The 20139-nt window shown below is 45.1% G+C and overlaps 2 protein-coding genes across 4 annotated transcripts in view; one reads left to right on the top strand and one right to left on the bottom strand.

Annotated features, from left to right (window-relative positions):
- The window catches only part of LOC121582234 (phosphatidylinositol transfer protein beta isoform), an 18656-nt gene extending 14529 nt beyond the window's left edge, over positions 1-4127 (top strand). For all 3 annotated transcript variants that reach the window (XM_041897909.2, XM_041897910.2, XM_041897908.2), the window contains one exon: positions 772-4127. In XM_041897909.2, the coding sequence (XP_041753843.1) occupies positions 772-822 (51 nt within the window). In that variant the 3' untranslated portion in view covers positions 823-4127. The remainder of the gene's footprint in view (positions 1-771) is intronic.
- LOC121582235 (N-alpha-acetyltransferase 25, NatB auxiliary subunit-like) lies at positions 4002-20139 on the bottom strand. The gene is made up of 23 exons (XM_045225022.1): positions 20061-20139; positions 18023-18108; positions 17701-17839; positions 17480-17598; positions 17277-17351; positions 16074-16260; positions 15823-15934; positions 15622-15711; positions 15246-15418; positions 15053-15165; positions 14714-14921; positions 14364-14453; positions 13992-14172; positions 13814-13913; positions 13544-13695; positions 13333-13458; positions 11337-11580; positions 11020-11143; positions 10716-10781; positions 10442-10539; positions 10206-10316; positions 6943-7092; positions 4002-6632 (listed from the first exon to the last, which is right to left on the bottom strand). Exons 1-23 carry the CDS (start codon positions 20116-20118, stop codon positions 6510-6512), a joined length of 2925 nt encoding a protein of 974 aa, XP_045080957.1. The 5' UTR covers positions 20119-20139; the 3' UTR covers positions 4002-6509.

Genomic DNA, 20139 nt, shown 5'->3' with positions numbered 1-20139 from the left:
GAAATGACATCATCGTGGTGTTGTGGACGCATCTCGGGCCTGCACTCATCTTCATTGTATCTTCCCCCCCACCCCCACCCTCGTTTATGTTGCTCATCGCCTGTTTTATTTCTCCACTTTTTGGCAGCTGCATGTTGCCAGTCTAATCAAACATTCTGGTTCAGTCTGTCCTTCTGTCTATGGTGGTTTTGGCTCTGTCTCTGTGTGGCTGTCCCATTCTGTTTCTTCCTCTTTCCATCACGCCTGCCTTGCGTTCCTTCTCGCTCTGCTGCGTGACGACTTATCCTCCTTACCTCCATTTGTTTGTCCACTTGCAGTCTAACTAACATGGTCTGTTCAGTGTGTGTGTTTTATGTGTGTGGTTCCAGGTGTTGGGGCAGCGCTACTACCCTGTTGCTGTCTGCCATCTTTCTGCATGTCATGTTGCCTAAATAGGGAATTATCTGTAATGTGGAAAGAGGAGGATAAGAGTTTTCACTGTGATGGAGATGGGTTGATGTGCTGTGAAGTGATGTGACTGCTAGTAAAGGGGAAATGCTCTTCTGTATTTCATGAACTGAACATTGACAGTGTAGGAAGTTTAGGTGTAGCTACATTATATGAACCAGGCAATAGTCATTTGATGGAAAGACAAAAGCTGTTCACTCCTCCATCAACTCAGTCTCATATCACAGACACTCTTGTCCTTCAGGGGGTACTGTAACACCTTCAGTATTTTTATCTATTTTCTTTCTCCCCCCCTCTTTTGTTCTTTCTCTCTCCTTGCCCCAGCTGCGTAAGTCAGGTCAGGTTCGAGGCATGAGTGCGGCTCACGAGCAGTGAGGTTGACCAACAAAACCCTTTCATGATGATGATGTCACCATGCCCACAGAGAAGAGGAAGTCTCTGCTCTACTTCCTGTCTCCCATGATTCATAGGGGGGTTTGTCCTGATTGGTCAATATTATTGTACTGACCCGCAATCACATGCCTCCTATTTACACAGAAAAACAAAAAGCGGTTTCGCATTTTAAAGAAGATTTAAAAAATTTAAACTCTTTGCACAGAAGGTAAATTAAATTGCCTGTAAATGTAATTGTTAGTTCATTATAAGATGGGCTTTGTTTGTATCCAGAGACACAGAAAGCCAAGCCTTTTAAACAGATAAGAATGTTATTTGTTATATTACAGTTCTTGGTATGTTATAATTTCCCCAAAAATTGGAATAAGATAATTCATTAACAGGTATTGGACCAATTTTGTTTTTGTTTTCTCATGTATTTTGTTCCCTGTTTTATGATACTGTATCTGTCATTCTGCCATGGCTCTGGTTGGTTTCATACTTGTTTCTTCCCCCTCCTGAGACTAAGGTCCGTATAAACCCTTATCCGAGTTGTAGTGGTGTGCAAACTTGAAATGCGTCCAAAATGCACCCTATTCCATAAAGTGCACTACTTCTGGCCAGAGCGCTAGATCTGAATATGGTGCCATTTGGGATGTAGATTAAGCACTTAAACCCCTGGTCTCTGTCCTGTCTGTCTGACCGGTGGCTGGGGGACAGTTGTTGATTTGATTTGACCCATGTCTGTGGCTATTGCTCATAGAACATGTGATGTTTCTGCATGGCTTGATTATCCTTTGCTACCTTACAATATAAGCCAGTCTCTCATTCACTCACACACACACACGTGAGTACATGTGTACAACTGCAACCCACAGTGACTGGCAGTGCATGTGCGTTCAGATGTCTCCCTACTCTGACATTAGGGAGAGTGTGTCCAAACGAGAGAGGGTTAGGATCCTCAGTGGACACAACTATGTCTACATATGTAGTTGTGTATGCGTGTGTGTGTTTAGGATGCTGCTTCTGAGTGGTTTTGGCACAGCTATGCTTCTCGCTACTACCTGATCGAGCCTGTTGTAAACTATCCTTGCGCTGTGGCTGCACCCCTTTCCTGTAAACTAGGGCTTCAATACCAGGGCTGGGGGCCGGGTCTACTTCAACTCAGTCCTTTTAAGGACGTCAACCAGAAATTCCAATTTAAACATGTCATTTCTTGGATTGGACTTTCAATGGTTTTCCTGAATGGACTCAATTGAAATGGAATTGACCTCTGGTTTTAACAAGAGGTCTGGGCTGTCCCAGGGCAACCTAGCTTCTATTTTACTATAACTGATGATGAAGAGTGAGTGTGTATACTGTAAAGGGTTTTGTAAATCCTCTTGGGCAATTGTAGTTCTATTTGTCGTGCTGTTCTACTGTCCTCCCTCCTCTCACCGCTGTCCCAGGCAGCAAACATCTGTCTAACAGATAAGGGTTGTGATCGAGTGGTTTGGCATACTTATACGATTCTTGTATGTGTTTGTTGTTGCATTGCTGTCCTTTTGATCATGTATGTTGTCGTCATTTCCCTTTTTAATGTGTTAAGGTTTTAAACATTTCCTACATTTTTGGCCCCAAGAGTGCCGCTAGATCAGCTGTATCTAGTACCTCCTTCATACCCCTTTACTTTCTGCCTACTTGGGGTCACGTCGCGTGTTAATGACATTGGGGCGAGAGCTAGACTTTGGTGGCGGGTTTTTAAATACTTTGAAGTATTTGATAGATGATACCCAGGTCTGCTACACCGTTACCTGTAGGAGGAACAGAAAGACATGGCATGTGGTACTACCAGGCTAGTTCTACTACTGTAGTGTTGACTGTCCTTTTATTTCCTATTGATGATTATACAACATGGTCAGGTCTACTGTAGACGACCTCCTGTCTGTCTCACAGTACTGTAATTATATACAGCAGGGCGCTGGCTCAAATGGCACCCTGTTCCCTATGTAGTGCACTACTTTTCGCAGCACAATACCGTAAATAGGGTATAATACTCTTGGCCAGCTTGATTTCAGATCAGTGTGCTGTTCAGACTGCTTCAAAAGATTAGTTTTTTTCCTGCTAATGGCTAAGGTTAGGATTGGAGAATAGTCTTATCCTAGATCTGTGACTGTGGTAATTTATAATCCGCCCCCATGGCTTTCATCAATACTGTAGTTTGTATTACCTCCGTGAATGTACAGTCAATGTGTCTGAGATAATGAATGTCTCTTAAGTATGCAAAGACAATATTTTAGTGCAGAAACATTTACAGTAAAACATTCTCCATTGGCGCAATCCAGACCATGTAACTACCTGCTGCAGCATTAACAGATAAGGATATATAAGTATCTCTATTTAAACTAACTGAAGATTATGATATTATTCCCATTATGATATTGTTTTAGATTTTGATCTCCAGGGTCATGAACCCTTGGAGTGAGACACTATTAAGTGAAACGGAGAAGTTCTATATTATTTTTTTCTTTGGCCATTGTATTGTTTCTCCTTTATTTAATGTTTTGTCTTTTAGATTTTAGCCATTCCTGTTGGATCATTGTCTATTGGGTCGAATGTGACCCATATTTGTCGCAAATGATGTGGGTTAGTGTTTATAGAAATACCAGTAATGTCAACCAGGGTATGACTGTGAGGGGAGGGGTTAGAGAGGCCTAGTGCAGTGTCTCTCAATCCATTCCTGGCAGGGGGTGCGCACATTTATGTTCTATCCCAGCACGAACACCTGATTCAACTACTTATCGCCAAGCCACTGATTAGTTTAATCAGGTGCGTTAGTGCTGGGCTGGAACAAACACGTGCACCTCTGTGGATCCTCCCAGGAATGAATTGAGAAACACTGGCCTTAGGGCTCTATTCAATCCGTATCGTGGAAGTTCAGCATTACGGCAAGATTTGAAATTTAAAGGCAATGTTCCCGTGTTAGCAGAGACTGCATTTATGGTAAACACTGCATATGTCGGCTCAATTGAAAATTACCTTTAGATTTCTATCAAGGAATATGTAACGCTTCAGCGATAGATTGAATAGGGCCTTAGAGACAGTCCATAACATACTGTATCGGTCTCATCATCATGACCAAGCACTTGCAAAATCTACTGTTCATTTCCCTTGAAATAAAAAAATATTTTCTGATCATAAGGTAAAATTCATGGGAATTTAGTAGTGAATGTAAAATGTTAATATTTTGTTTCACAGCTGCTGAGCTGTGGCAAGGTCTAGACAATGGAATTTAACAGAATATCTAATAAAATTTGAACAAAACTCCACCCCGCTATGTGCTGTTGATTTGACATCATGCTCTTAAAATTGTGGTTGATATAGTTAATAGCCTACTCAATATTTTTGGTAAGACAACATTGATACAAGACAAACAAAACTGCTATATTCATTCATTTTATATATATATATATATATATGTGTCTCCTTTTGACATTCCAGTGTTTTTTGTTTTCCATTTTCTACCAAAAGAAAGAGACTGGGTATCAGGTGAGAACACTCCAGATTGTCGACCACTTCTCTGCACCTCAACATAAGTTCTACTCAGTCCACTAACCCTCTAGAGAGGGTCCATCCGTCCGGGGGTTTGGGCACGAGTCGTCCAAAGGTCATCTTGAGGGGTGCATTGTGTTTGTAGGAGGATCAAACTGTTCATCACCATTGCTCCCCTTTCATCCATGTTTTGTTTAAAGAAAGAAAAGCTCAACTCAACCTACAAATCAAACTCTAAGCCAAAGTGTATACTTCAGTATTAGTCAGTCTGCTGCCTGCAGTTGATAGTCTTTCAGTGCCCCCTGGTGGTCGTGGCTGTAAACATGTCTGCTAGTTTCGTCTGCCTCACTCAGGGTCGTACAACATAGTACTAATGAATGTTGCAGATAGAAATGTCATGAGTAGCACGGACATAATTCCTTACTCTACATGTTAGACATGTCTGTTCAACACAATGCATTTTTATCTGAAAGGTCCACATTACTACTGAACATGTCTGTCAGATACAAGTCTCCTCTCCCTGCATGATATCGGTCTAGCTGTAGCTATCAGTTAAAATGCCATTATAGTTACATACACACTGACAGGATGTTTTGACAGTGGCAATTTTGGTTAGTGAAATTAATTGTGGGGGATTCAGTGCAGCTCATAACCGTTGACAAGAGAGAGAGATATCTACTGGGGCTTTTCAACAACGAAGAACATTTGCCATCTTCATTGCAATCTGACAGGTTGGTTGTCTTGTCTCCTTTACATTTAGATATCTTAACTTTGGGTTTTATCCGTTGTCAGAGAGAACAGTTTCTACCCAGATACTGTTTGATATAGTAATTTCTCTGAATAAACAGGTAGAACTATGTCTGTCAGGTTTCTCCTACGACGTTAAAACAAACCATCCACTCTGTAGGTGTTACCTAAACCAGGCGAGCTACACACACAAATATACTTCTTTGCACTGACACAGAATACAAAAAGAAGCATTTGCAAATACATGTAACTACTGAATGTATAATCAGGTATTGTAACTTTGTCCCGTGATTGCTTTTTTTATTTGGCTTTCCAATAACTACAGAGGGGGTTTCAAACAAATGAAAAGAATGTAAAACTGAAATAAAAAATAAAGTGGGGAAAACAAAGAACACAACGACCAAGTTAAAAGGGAGGACTGAAATCAGACGGGCATTGATTGGTGGGGAGCAGGGAGATCAATTAACCAAGGGTGCACCACACCAGAGGTACACACCAAGTCCACCAGGGTTGTCTTCAGTTCTCCCAGCTCTTTACTGACCCATTCAGTCACTGGTTGCCCGTAGAAAAGCGCACACTGCTGGTTTCTCAGGTTGCTGGCTAAAAGGCAAGGCCTGAAATCACTGCAGCCATCGAGCACTGGAGTTGTGCACTCCTGAAACAAACAGTTCAGAGGCTTTTCCGAGTTGGCCCAGCGTTCAGCTTTCCTTGCGTGTACAATTCGCTAAAAAACATATTCGTTCAGCTGTCCTTGTTTTCATACAGTAAGCTAAGCACCATGTCCACCCTATTTGTTCTTATGAGCAGAAGAGTGTGATTGACAACAGTGTCCATGTTTGGGCACTCCGATCAGGCTGGGGGAGTGAGGAGTCCAATATGGAAAACAGGAGGTTATATATTCTAATCTAACTGGGTTTCACCATGGAAACAGACTGGAGAAAAAAACTTAAGCCACATTTCCCCCTTATCTCACTTCATTCACGTTCAGTCAATGAGTTGATGTTGCTATGGTAGTTGATGTTCTGTAATCTGCGGACTATCAATTATTAATCAATTATTGGAGTAGTTCTTCTAAAATTGCTTATTTCGTTTGTCTGTTGCTGTAGTATGTTTTGAGGAGCTTCTCTGTGATGTTATCACATAAACTGAACAAGATCTGTGGTTCTGTGCTGAGCGAGAGCAGTGATGGTTCTCAGGGTGAGAGATGTAGGGAGAGGAGAGTCCTGTGTTCCATAAAGAGACACACAGAGCGAGGGATATGTGGAAAAGGAGAGGGTAGGGGGATGAAGTGAAAGAGGGTGTGTTGGTGGCAGGCAGCCCTCCTTTTGAGAGGAGCAGGGGGAGAAGGCTTTGGATGTGGGTGGAGTTAGATGATAATGGTGATAGTTGAGTATGGTGATGGTTGTTGCGGGTCAGATCTTGAGGCGAATCAGCGAATCAGCTCTCTTCCTCAGTAGATCTCCCAGCTCCTGCAGCGAGCCAAGATAACTACTCTGAACCTTGTCCATGGCTGCCCTCGTAAACCCACACTCCTCCTGGGAGCGAGAGAGGGAAAGAAAGAGAGACAGCCAGAAAGAGAGGGTAGAGGTACAGATAGAGAGACAGCCAGAAAGAGAGGGTAGAGGTACAGATAGAGAGACAGCCAGAAAGAGAGGGTAGAGGTACAGATAGAGAGACAGCCAGAAAGAGAGGGTAGAGGTACAGATAGAGAGACAGCCAGAAAGAGAGGGTAGAGGTACAGATAGAGAGGGGGGAATAAAGAACAGAAAGAAGCTTTGAACTAAGAAACTAAGCCAATGCTTAGGCACAAATCAATCATTCATACACACACCCAGCCCTACCAACCTGTGTCTGCGAGTGGCCCTCCTCCAGGGTGAGTGCTGCTAGTTTGAGGGCCGTCAGGCTGGCCTCCTGCCCCTTCACGTGATCCAGAGCCTGGGTCACAATGCCCTGAAGGCTGCCTGTCCACTCCTGGAAGCCACACAGCACCACTGGCTATAGGGACAGACGGAGGGGGCAGAGAGCTATTGCGTGAATGGCTATGGTGTAGGGATGTGAATAAAAATATAAAAAAATGCTTAAACTGCCTTTTGGTTTTTTTTCTGTTAAAACGATAAGAACATTTCATAAAATGCAAATTCACAATGCTGCTGCCAGCAACGGTTTGGGACTCAAGGTGCGTCCCTTTCAGATAGTTAAGCATTGCAGCTGTACTACCATTACTGTACCTCAATTTCACCTAAAGCAGGAAGCACCAGTGACTCTGTCAATAAAAAAAGTGGTCAGATGAAGCAGATGCTAAGCTACAGGACTTTTTGCTAGCACAGACTGGAATACGTTCCAGGTTTTTTCCGATGGCATTGAGGAGCATCGATGATGTCGTCCCCACAGTGACTGTACGTACATACCCCAACCAGAAGCCATGGATTACAGGCAACATCCGCACTGAGCTAAAGGGTAGAGCTGCTGCTTTCAAGGAGCGGGACTCTAACCCGGAAGCTTATAAGAAATACCGCTATGCCTTCCGAAGAACCATTAAACAGGCAAAGCATCATTACAGGACTAAGATCGAATCGTACTACAACGGCTCCGACGCTCGTCGGATGTGGCAGGGCTTGCAAACTATTACAGACTACAAAGGGAAGCACAGCCGCGAGCTGCCCAGTGACACGAGCCTACCAGACGAGCTAAATTACTTCTATGCTTGCTTCGAGGCAAGTAACACTGAAACATGCATGAGAGCATCAGCTGTTCCGGACAACTGTGTGATCACACTCTCCGTAGCCGATGTGAGTAAGACCTTTAAACAGGTCAACATTCACAAGGCCGCAGGGCCAGACGGATTATCAGGACGTGCACTCAGAGCATGCGCTGACCAACTGGCAGGTGTCTTCACTAACATTTTCATCCTCTCCCTGTCTGTAATACCAACATGTTTCAAGCAGACCCTGTGCCCAAGAACACTAAGGTAACCTGCCTAAATGACTACCGACTGGTAGCACTCACGTCTGTAGCCATGAAGTGCTTTGAAAGGCTGGTCATGGCTCACATCAACACCATTATCCCAGAAACCCTAGACCCACTCCAATTTGCATACCACCCCAACAGATCCACAGATGATGCAATCTCTATCGCGCTCCACACTGCCCTTTCACACCTGGACAAAAGGAACACCTATGTGAGAATGATATTCATTGACTACAGCTCAGCGTTCAACACCATAGTGCCCTCAAAGCTTATCACTAAGCTAAGGACCCTGGGACTAAACACCTCCCTCTGCAACTGGATCCTGGACTTCCTGATGGGCCGCCCCCAGGTGGTAAGGGTAGGTAACAACACATCCGGCACGCTGATCCTTAACACGGGGGCCCCTCAGGGTTGCGTGCTCAGTCCCCTTCTGTACTCCCTGTTCACTCATGACTGCATGGCCAGGCACGACTCCAACACCATCATTAAGTTTGCCGATGACACAACAGTGGTAGGCCTGATCACCGACAACGATGAAACCGCCTATAGGGAAGAGGTCAGAGACCTGGCCGTGTGGTGCCAGGACAACAACCTCTCCCTCAACGTGATCAAGACAAAGGAGATGATTGGACTACAGGAAAAAGAAGAGGACTGAGCATGCCCCCATTCTCATCGACAGTGCTATTGTGGAGCAGGTTGAGAGCTTCAAGTTCCTTGGTTTCCACATCACCAACAAACTAACATGGTCCAAGCTCACCAAGACAGTCGTGAAGAGGGCACGACAAAACCTATTCCCCCCTAAGGAGACTGAAAATATTTGGCATGGGTCCTCAGATCCTCAAAAGGTTCTACAGCTGCACCATCGAGAGCATCCTGACTAGTTGCATCACTGCCTGGTATGGCAACTGCTCGGCCTCCGACCGCAAGGCACTACAGAGGGTAGTGCGTACGGCCCAGTACATCACTGGGGCCAAGCTTCCTGCCATCCAGGACCTCTATACCAGGCGGTGTCAGAGGAAGGCCCTAAAAAGTGTCAAAGACTCCAGCCACCCTAGTCATAGATTGTTCTCACTGCTACCGCACAGCAAGCGGTACCTGAGCGCCAAGTCTAGGTCCAAGAGGCTTCTAAATAGTTTCTACCCCCAAGCCATAAGACTCCTGAACATCTAATCAAATGGCTACCCAGACTATTTGCATTGCCAACTATTATTGATGAGTAGGTAGTGGTGGAATGTCAACGCCAAAATAATTGATTCCTCGACTCCTTGCACGTCGGACTCACAGTGTCGACTACCATTTCTGTGTCAAGATTCGATTCCGCTAGTAATCGACTCCTAAGATTCAGTATTTTTGGAACAGAGTTGACATTAGTTGCTGTACTTCCGAGAACACTCACATCTTTCATAGCGAGCAAGCGAGGGCTGGCGAGAGAGGGGAGGGGCACAGTATAGGCAGGTCAGCCACAAGGCAGACAGTCAGAACCGTGCACTAGGCCTATCTATCGGTAATTAAAAGCTGTATCTCACAATGGAATGCTGTATCTCGCAACTTCAGTAAAGCAGGGCCTTTCATCAATGAACAGGCTAGGATATTCTACACGCAACAGACCGAAGACTGAACACACTCGCATCATTAGCGAAGAGAAAGAGCATGGGTGTAATCATTAGTCTAAACAGTTGCAAAACATTTTGCCACTAAAACAAGAGTTTCTATTGGACAAATGCAGGTAGGTCCCGCCTTGTTTAGTTTGCTTCCGTTTAAGAAATGTTTTGCAACAGAAAAAGGCGTAATGACTATGGAAAACATTCACCAAAGTAGTCTAAAGTCCAACTCTTCCTCCCTGGTTTTATTTAAATGACAACTTTCCCCAGACCTTTATAGCCTATCGTCTAGTTAGGCTTTAACACAGAAAATAATATGTTTTTGCAACTGCAATGCTATTTTAATTTTGTGGGGGAAAAAACAAAATAACATTGTTTTTCAGTTTGGGACTTTTCTTAACATTAAGAATCCCAATTTCATTTAAATATTTGAACATTTAAACATTCACACCCCTAGTATGGTGTGAAAACTGATGGGGTCATGCCAGAGAAGGGTTGTAGGAGCACAAAGGTAAGGATGAGACGGTAGAAACTGTGTACCATGGCTGTGTTGATGTCCTTCTTCTTCTTCTTCTTCTTCTGTAGACTGGACTTGAGCGGTCGCAGTACGTTGGCAGAGTAACTGGCCACCCACAGCACCACACACACCGTCTGACCAGGAGACACACACACCACGTATTGCTGTGCATCTGCATGTTTCATATTATAATACCTTTACATTTTAGTGAAGTATTACTGATGTATATTTAGCGTGACTATACGTGTAATACGCTGACCTCCACGAAGAAGACCAGTGTTTCTAATAGGGAGGGTTGGGTCTTCAATCTGCTGTCTTTCATCTCCAACACTTCTCCTTTACATCTGGATAACATCTCTGGACAGAGAGGGGGGGGGGGGGCACAGATCAGCATGGGGAATAAGAATGATCCACTACACTAGTGATAACTCGACTAGAGATCTGAAGCCATGACATCTCCTGTGGCTGACTAGACAGTCATTATTACCGTGGACATTTTGTCATCTTTAACAAAGATGTCTGTGATGGCTTACCTTGGAGTTGTACTACTAATGATTTGAAGGTGTTACAGATCTGGGTTTGGAGTTCCGATGAGTCGTCTTGAGAGAAAAAGAAATAGAATAAAGAGCATGACAAAGATATCCATCCTTTCTCCTCTTCCCCTCTCCATTACACCTTCTCTAGCCACCCACCCACTCACTCTCCCTCCCATCTCCCTCTCCTTCCCAGTCCTGCTGCTCCTGTAGATGGACAGACGGTTGAGGCAAGTGGTAGGGGACCCTACATCCCCCTCTCTCTCTCTCTCTCTCCATCCCCCCCCCCATCTCCCTGTCTTACCCAGTCCAGTGGTCTCTAGTTCTCGTAGAGTCAGTGATAGTTGCAGAGCAGAGACCTGACAGTGACAGCTGCCACTAGACAGAGCAGAGGCCAGGCGGGAGGAGGGAGGGCCCAGGAACGGGTACTGGAACAACACAACAACAGTTAGTGGTCCTGTGTGGCTCAGTTGGTAAGAGCATGGCGCTAGCAACTTCAGGGTCGTGGGTTTGATTCCTGCTGGGGCCACCCATATGAACATGTATGCACCAATTATAAGTCCCTTTGGATGAAAGCGTCTGCTAAATAGCATATATTACATTATATATTAGTGTGTGTACCTGTGTCTGTTTCTCTGTGATCTGGGCTGCGGTCTCTAGCGTCTGATCTAGCTGGGAGAGGAGGGTCTGGAGGGTGGAGCTTTTGGCCGATATACCGTTCTCATTGGTCTTATCAGAGTTCCGTGGCGAGGGGGCATGTCCGAGCAGAGCCAATGAGGCGAGGAGGCGGAGTGTGAGAGAGCGAACCTTCAACCAGACGGACTCCTCTTCTAGAGACAGACGACGATGCTCCTCAGTCAGCTCCCTGGAACACACACACAATTAACTGTTGTTTTCACAGAATGACATATGTGAAATGTGACGTCAACAAATAACGTGTTATACAAGTCAAGTGTTTCCTCTACAAAAAATTATAGCAGTGGGGGAAACCTTCATGGAGGGGGGTTTAAGGGGTTGTCTCTCCCCCTCGTTTTCGGGGTCCGGGCTCCCCCCCACAGATCATTTTTATGTAGAAGGACTGAGAAGCTCAGTTCAGGTGACTTTTTAAAAGGACATTCTACTCCAAAATGAATGAAAATGTTATTATAATGACACCATATAAAATATAATTTCCATCTCCAGAAATTAGCCCAATAACACATTGGTAAAATGATTTGTTACTACAATTATTGTCACATATTGGACCATGCATATAGCCTATGCATGGTCCATATTATCAGGTATGCTAGCATAAGCATTATCACCTGTAGCTCAACTGATAGCAGCATAGTGGCTATAAATAAATAGGCTGAAGCATGGGGTTGCCTATCTGCATCTACCCCATTGAGCTAATCATTAGCTAGATCCCAAATGTGATCTGTTAACTAGTTAGCATCATAATGATTCATTTTATGTCCCACAAAACTGGCATAAAAACAGTGAATATAATGTAGGCCTACCTGTTAGGGTAACATGGGGTAAAACGTAACCTACCTGTACTTCTCAATGTCACTACTCTTGCTCGACTAAAAATGTAATCTGTCTCATCACAATTTTTTAAGTCACTCCCCAAAAATGATTTTGAGGTAGGGTGGCGTTTTCACCCGTGTTACATTGAGCCCCACTCTCCCCTATGCACTCACTGCTAATTGCCACATGGTAACATGCTTAACCAGGCAACATCTAAAAACTGGGTTTAAAATACTGCAGTTCACGCATATTTAGGAGTTGATAAATAAAGTAGGAATGGAAAGCTTGGATCCCCCTATTTTAACAAAGGCCATTAAAACTACTGTTTTCCCCATGATTCTATTATGAATTGTTGTGCATTGACTTCTTGTCAGAATGCATATATGGCACTCGCAACTTGAATGTGCCTTGAGAGGAATATTTATCTCGAATAGAACGCACATCAAGATGACTAGGTAAATAGATAAACTATTCTACTATGGGGTTGTCTGGTTTTTCTATTCATTACTGATTTTGTTTGCAGAGGAAAAGTCTGTGGACTGTTTTAGCATCTTCAAAGTACACCTTGGCAGAAATATATTTTTCCATGTTCCATATTTTGGTGGCGTGGCTGCAATGATTTTGCCGTGGCGCAGCACCACAGCTAAATGACTGTAGGTGAAACACTGATACAAGTCCATCTGAAGTCCTGTACACAGCCCATCTGAAATTAGCCCGCCCAACTACCTCATCCCTATATTGTTATTTATTTTGCTCATTTGTACCCCAGTATCTCTATTTGCACATCATCCCTTGCACATCTATCATTCCAGTGTTAATACTAATTGTAATTATTTTGCACTATAGCCTATTTATTGCCTTACCTCCATAACTTGCTACATTTGCACACACTGTATATATATATATATGTATTTCTGTTGTATTTTTGACTTTGTTTTACCCCATATGTAACTCTGTGTTGTTGTTTTTATCGCACTGCTTTGCTTTATCTTGGCCAGGTCGCAGTTGTAAATGAGAACTTGTTCTCAACTGGTTTACCTGGTTAAATAAAGGTGAAATAAAATAAAAAATAAAATAAATAAAAAGTCCTTGGTATGTGTGTGTGTACCTGTCCTTGGGGTCCCAGCTGACGAGGACAGTCAGGTCTCTGTTGTCTCTCATGTTGTCCCAGGGAATGTCATCCTCCTCAGGACACACACCCATAGCCTTCACACTCTCCTCTAGACTCGATGTGCTGGAACAAAACAGGAATATGTTACAGGTGTGTGTGTGTGTGTGTGTGTGTGTGTGTGTGTGTGTGCGTGTGTGTGTGTACTAACACGTCAGCCTCGGTGTACAGGTCCAGTAACATCCTCTCTGTGCGGACCTGAGCGAAGTGCAGCGATTGGTTGAGCCGGGTTCTAAACGCTATGAATTCTGGGATCTTCTCAAACGCTCCATACTTATAGGCCTGGATGATGTACTCTGAGGTCTGGGGGAGAAGGAGAGAAATGAGAAGAGGAAGGAGGACAGAGGTGAGAAAAGACTAGGGGAACATCATCAGAATATATTCCATATTTATGACATATTTAGATGCGACAGGGTCTCACATCTTTCTGGTTGGAGTGAAAAAACCTGAGGGAGAAGTTACAGGACTGGGAGGCTGCAGCAAACTGCCCCAACGAGCCAGCATAACGAGTTAACAGATACCTGGGAGAGAATATAAGGATTAGTGCATTGGTTATGGTAATCCTATTGTATCGTGATGCGTGTGTACTATAGACCCACCCTATGGTGTCGTGCTGTACGTGCTTGGCGTCCAGGCTGGAGTAGAGGTCCACTACGGGCTGGAAGGCTCCCAGGCGACAGAAGAGAAGCAGCAGCAGCAGTTTGAACTGAGCGTTGGAGGGACTGAAGGACAAACCCTCCTCTAACACACCTAGACACTGCCACAGCATGTTCTCATCGCCTAACACACACACACACACACACACACACACAGAGACACACAGTTGTATGTTTGTTTGTTAACAAATGCCCAGAGACAGTGAGAGGAGGAGACAGAGAAGGAGAGAGAGAAAGAGAGCAAGAGAAAGGGAGAGAGATGAAAGAGCGTACATTAAGTGAGAGGGCGGAGAGAAAGCGAGAGTGGCGACTCACCAGTTTCTGTCCAGAGATCGATGTAGACGTGAGCGGCCATGAGACAGTACATATCAGAGAACTGGAGCTCTGTCTTCAGACACGACTTCCCTGTTACACACACACACACACTAACTATAGTCAGACTCAAACCATTTCTCTGGGTCTTCCTAAAATTGGCATTGCATCTCTTCCAGCAGTTTTTAAGTTAGATGCACAAAATGTTGGATAGACGGAGAAGGGTGGATAAAGATGGATAGAGACATATAGAGGAATGTATGCCCTTACCAAATTGTAACCCACATAGTGGTAGTGAGAGCGAGAGAGAAGGATTAGGAGAGAGAGAGATAGAGGGGTGCTGCTGTTCTTACCGAACTGTAGTCCGTGATGGTAGTGGGCTTTGAGTTCTGTGATGAGGCGTAGCTTGCCCTCTGTGTCCAGAGCGTGTTGCAGTCCCAACGCCCGGCTCAGCTGACAGACACACAGGTGTCTCTGCAACGCCTTCGTATCCCCCGGAAACCCAAAGCCATCCTCCCCCGCCTCCCCCAACGGAACCAACTCCCCCAGACGGTTTTTAAACTACAGGGAGGAGGAAAGGAAGGAGAGGAGCAAAATGGATATTATCATATTAAACTCATCAAGGGCTTGGTTGGTGATCAACTCCCACTACTGGTGGTATTCTGCAGGTGAGAATGTGTGTGTGTGTGTACCTGTGAGCGTTGCTCAGGGGGCAGAAGGTGAAGGTATATCTTCAGGTCAGTAATGCAGCAGGGTTTGTCTCCAAACTTCCCAAAGAACTGAACCATCAGCTCCAACGGATCACCTGAAGCCAACAACCAATCAAACCGGTCAATGCAAACAATCAACAGCCAAGGAAACTGTGGTGTGTGTGTGTGTGTGTACCTAGGTCTTTCTCATCTGGACAGCCCCTCTGTCTCAGTCTGTGTATGAGCTCCAAGCAGGCCAGGTAGGGCCCTCTGAGAGGACGTGACTCCTTCAGGTCCTGCTCCTCCATCCTGTCCACCACAAACTTCACTGCCTCCGCCACCGTGGTCTGCACTGGACCCTCCACACAGCTAGAGAGGGAGGGGCGGGGTAGAGAAGGAGAGAGTGAAGAGAGAGGGGAGGCAGAGGAGATAGTCAGATTATATTTCTTGTTTGATCAGCCCATCTGGTCTTCTCTTACATGACGTCGTAAAACGTCCATCAAGAGGAATAGTCTAGTCAGCTATTATATAAGCTTTTCTCACTCACACAGACACACACACACAGTACTCACTGCTCTCCTTCCTCAGGCTGGCTCCAGGACTTGTCCATCAGATGGAAGAGAGAGTCAAAGTAGGAGAGATAGAACTGCCAATCATCAGGACTGGAGAGAGGAGAGAGAGAGAAAGATAGGGAGTTAGTGGGGGAGAGTTTTAAGACACAAATGCTGAATGTGCATAAATGTGACTATTTATATGAATATGTGTGTACTCACTTTTTGAGCAGTAGCTTGTAGGACAGAGCATTGCATTCAGGCCAGAGCTGCAATCGTTGGTACATCATCATACACTTATTCTCCCTGCTCCGCAACTCACTGGTCAACTTCTCTATGGAACCATGCACATACACAGAATGAGTAGAAAGACATGAATAAGTCACAACCTACAAGCTGCACAAATCCTCTCTCTGGGTCTCTCTCTAACACACACAATCTCTGTTCTGTGTACACACACACACCACTCTTACCTCCCAGTGGACCTCGGACCATGTCGAGAGCCTCCACACACTTCCCCAGTCGCTCAAGGATCATAAAGTACAGCTGCACCTCTGCCTCAGCCTCGATCTTCTCCTCCTTGACCATCTTCTCCACCATGCGTTCAGCCAGGGGCAGGAACATGGTCTGGGCCAGCTTCTCATCCTGCGCAGAGATGGCCTGAAACACACAGAGCAATTACACACATGCAAGCAAACAACCACCCACAGTCACACATAAAGACTCACACATACAAAGTCACACAGTCACACATACACAGTCACACAGTCACACATACACAGTCACACATACAGAGTCACACATACAGAGTCAGTCACACAAGCTATATACACTCAGTGGCCAGTTTATTAGGTACAGCCATCTAGTACAGGGTCGGACCCTGCCTTTGCCTCCAGTACGGCCTGAATGCTTTGGGGCATGGCGTTCAATCATTGCTCAATTGGTATCAAGGTACCTAACGTGTGCCAGGAAAACATTTCCCACCCCAGTACAACACCAGCCTGTATCGTTGACACCAGGCAGGATGGGGCCATGGACTCCTGACTTTGTCATCAGCATGACGCAACAGGAACTGGGATTCGTCGGACCAGGCAATGTTTTTCCACTCCTCAATTGTCCAGTGTTGGTGATCGCGTGCCCACTGGAGCATCTTCTTCTTGTTTTTAGCTGATAGGAGTGGAACCTGGTGTGGCCGTCTGCTACAATAGCCCTTCCGAGATGCCGTTCTGCACACCACTGTTGTAATGTGCCGTTATTTGTCTGTTTGTGGCCGGCCTGTTAGCATTGCACGATTCTTGCCATTCTCCTTCGACCTCTCATCAATGAGCTGTTTTCGCCCACAGGACTGCCGCTGAATGGATGTTTTTTTGTTTGTCGCACCTTTCTCTGTAAACCCTAGACACTGTCGTGCGTGAAAAGCCCAGGAAGGCGGCCGTTTCTGAGATACTGGATACAGCGCACCTGGAACCGACGATCATATCACGCTCAAAGTCGCTAAGGTCACTTGTTTTGCCCATTCTAACGTACAATCGAACAGTAACTGAATGCCTCGATGCCTGTCTGCCGGCTTTATATAGCAAGCCACGGCCACGTGACTCACTGTCTGCAGGAGCGATCGATTTTCATGTACCTAATAAACTGGCCACTGGGTATATCTAGTGAGAGACCATGCCTACCTGCATGACCAAACTCATGACAGACCAGAAGTAATATGGGTTCTTAGGAACAATCTTATACAAAGCCATCCCTGCCTACAGCCAGAGAGAAAGAGACATTAGTTAGAACTACACAAAATACATGAATTACTGTAGCATAATACATCATTTGTTTACATGTTATTACTGTGTGTGAGTGTGTGTGTGTGTGTGTGTATTCTGACTTGCTGCATCTTCTTGTACTCTCCAACGCGGGCGTAGGCCATGAACAGGTGAGAGTGATACTCCTCACTGAGGGGAACCTTCTTCACCGCAGCTTCATACAGCTTAGTCACCAACTCAGCTAGAGAGAGAGGAGGGGACGGGGAGAGTCAACACCGTCACAGCATCTAAAAGATCATATAGAGTTCTCTCTCTCTCTGTGTGTGTGTGTGTGTGTACTCACGGCGGTGCATCTCCCGGTACAGTATAGTGAGAGCCTGTAGTGAGTTGTCATCGGTAGGTTCCAGGGTGGCCACCTCCTGGGCCAGGCTAAACGCCTCATCCTGCTTCCCTGTTCGCTGCAGACCGATGGCCTTCAACACCTGGGGAGAGGGAGATCTGCCTGAGTAACATGCCACCATCATCATCATCATAGGGGTAGGGAGTAGATGTTAGTGGTATGGTTTTAGATAGGGGCCTAGGGGGTCAGTTTTGGACCAGACCAGGAACAACTCTGGGGTCCATCTTGGGCCCTAAATATAGCCCAGAGCCAGAGTCCCACCCACCTTGGCACAGTGCAGGTCCTTGTGTTTCTTCAGCAGTTTGTCAGCCTGCTGGATCGCCATCTTGTTGTTGCCATTGTCCAGGTAGTCTGATGGGAGATGACATCACAGCATCAGTCAACCTACTCCATACAGTACATAGCATGACGCACACGGCCACACCCAGTCAAGTCCCACACAAAGGAGCTATTCCTTCTATTTCTCTACAAACCATTCATGGAGTACTAAGATGCCGCAGCAACCACCGGTTTTTTAAAACCTGCACAGATTTACATAATTCATCCAAAGCTATTCTCAGGCTCTAAAAAGAGTTTCTAAAATGACATTTTCAAGATGTATGAAGGACATGACAACAATAATAATACAGTAACTGGGAGAGACTGAGAAAAATATATTCATGGCCCTGATATTTAGAAGAGAACAAAAAACAAGAGGAGTAACTTTCTAAAACCAGCTGAGACTGCAGCATTCTGCCACTGCCTGTCTGACAAACTAAATATGCAAATACATTCTGTGGTGTGTGTGAGCGCGTTTATGTGGTTCACTATGTGTACTGTCTTGAGTGGAGGTGTTTGGGCATGTGTGTATTTGTGTGAGTGCCCAAGAGTGTGACAAGATTAGAATATCTATTTGTATGACCAACCGACCGTGTCTGTGTATTCGGTCTCTGACCTCTGCCATTGTTTGCAACCTTGATACACACAACTCTCTCACTGTGGTCCTCCTGTGGATCACAACAGAGCACACACACACAGTCCCTTTCCCAGGGCAAGCTTGGAGTATAGGCTTCTAGACAGCTGGGTGCCAAAATTAACCCTGCCAGACAGACAGACACAGTGCTCTACACTACGCCATCAGCCCAAATGACAGCTAGGCCAAAATAATTGTGTCTCCTGTTGGCCATTTTATTTTTTTCCACTCTTCATGAACCGAGTTCCCCTAGATCAGTGCCAACGTATATACCGTATCTAGACCCATATAGCAGGTCTATTTTTCATTGTGTGCTCACTGTCCACTCACTGACAACATCTGTCACGTGATTATCAACATGATTTTAGCAGAGCTTTTGAGGAAAGAGAAAAGTTTAGAGGAAAGAGAAGCCTCAACAATGGTGAGTGTTTATTATAGCAGTCATTAATATAAATCTAACGATCTAGTTATCTGTATGATGGAACACGTCACTAAAATGTAATCGAATGGCCAAAAACAGAGGCTAACGTTACAGCATCAACACAACCAGGCATATCAAGCTAGCCAACCTTAATCCTCTTATGCCCATCTGACACATAACGTTACCGTTAGCTAGCCATGATCATTGATCTGTATAACCCAATGAGCTAACATCAGCAGAGTGAGGCACGAAATCAAACACACGTTAATAAAGCAAGCTAACCAGCTAGCTAGTTAACTAGCTAACGTTGGCATCACAGTTCACAACCATGGACATCTTGTCTTGCCCCTCTGTGGCAGCCTTTTCTAGCGAGCTGAGCTAGCTCGGACGGTAAAATGTGTCTGATCAATTTGTGTAACTAATAATACACCCCAATGTACTGTATCTGAACAACTAGCTACCTAGCTAGCTAACGTTAGTTAGCTGTTGATATTTCTGCCACATACAAAACTATTTGCAATACGGTTCAGATTCATCACGGTTTCTGCATACTAACGTGGCTAGCTAGCTGTAGGTAGCTTACCGGTAGCTAGCTAGCTGTCAAATATAGGAGACCTGAACTTTACGAGTGAGAGAGACTGATCGTTGAAACTCTTTTGGGGTTTCGTTTAAAGCAAAGCGGTCTCATTGTGCATTATTGGTGGGCAAACGGTCTGCGCTGTCAGAATTGTGCTGACATCCACTCAAGTTGCACTGTCATTCAGCACTGCAGGTGAATTGAGAACGGGGCTAGGACTTGTTCGGGGGCCGCGGTACTGCCCACCGAGTCCCGGACACAAGGTACTGACCAGACGACCACTCCGGTACGTCGATAAACACTGACAAAACATCTAACCAGACACAATGTGCTGTTTTTCTGCGAATTGTTACCGTAAATGGGTCTGAGTCTCCGGTCGTTAGGGTCTTGCACATGGCCTCTCGCCGCCATGTTGGAGGTTACCAGGGTATA

This window comes from Coregonus clupeaformis, chromosome 15 (genome assembly GCF_020615455.1).
Source record: "Coregonus clupeaformis isolate EN_2021a chromosome 15, ASM2061545v1, whole genome shotgun sequence".
Lineage (NCBI taxonomy): Eukaryota > Metazoa > Chordata > Actinopteri > Salmoniformes > Salmonidae > Coregonus > Coregonus clupeaformis.
Note: the sequence above shows the minus strand (reverse complement) of the source record. Positions and strands in the feature narration are given on the sequence as shown.

Coding starts and splice junctions, on each gene's coding strand:
- LOC121582235 (XM_045225022.1), bottom strand. CDS start 20,118: ATGGCGGCGAGAGGCCATGTGCAAGACCCTAACGACCGGAGACTCAGA. Junction 10,782..11,019: donor ACTAGAGACCACTGGACTGG/GTAAGACAGGGA, acceptor TTTTCTCTCAAG/ACGACTCATCGGAACTCCAA. Junction 10,317..10,441: donor CACTGGTCTTCTTCGTGGAG/GTCAGCGTATTA, acceptor TCTCCTGGTCAG/ACGGTGTGTGTGGTGCTGTG.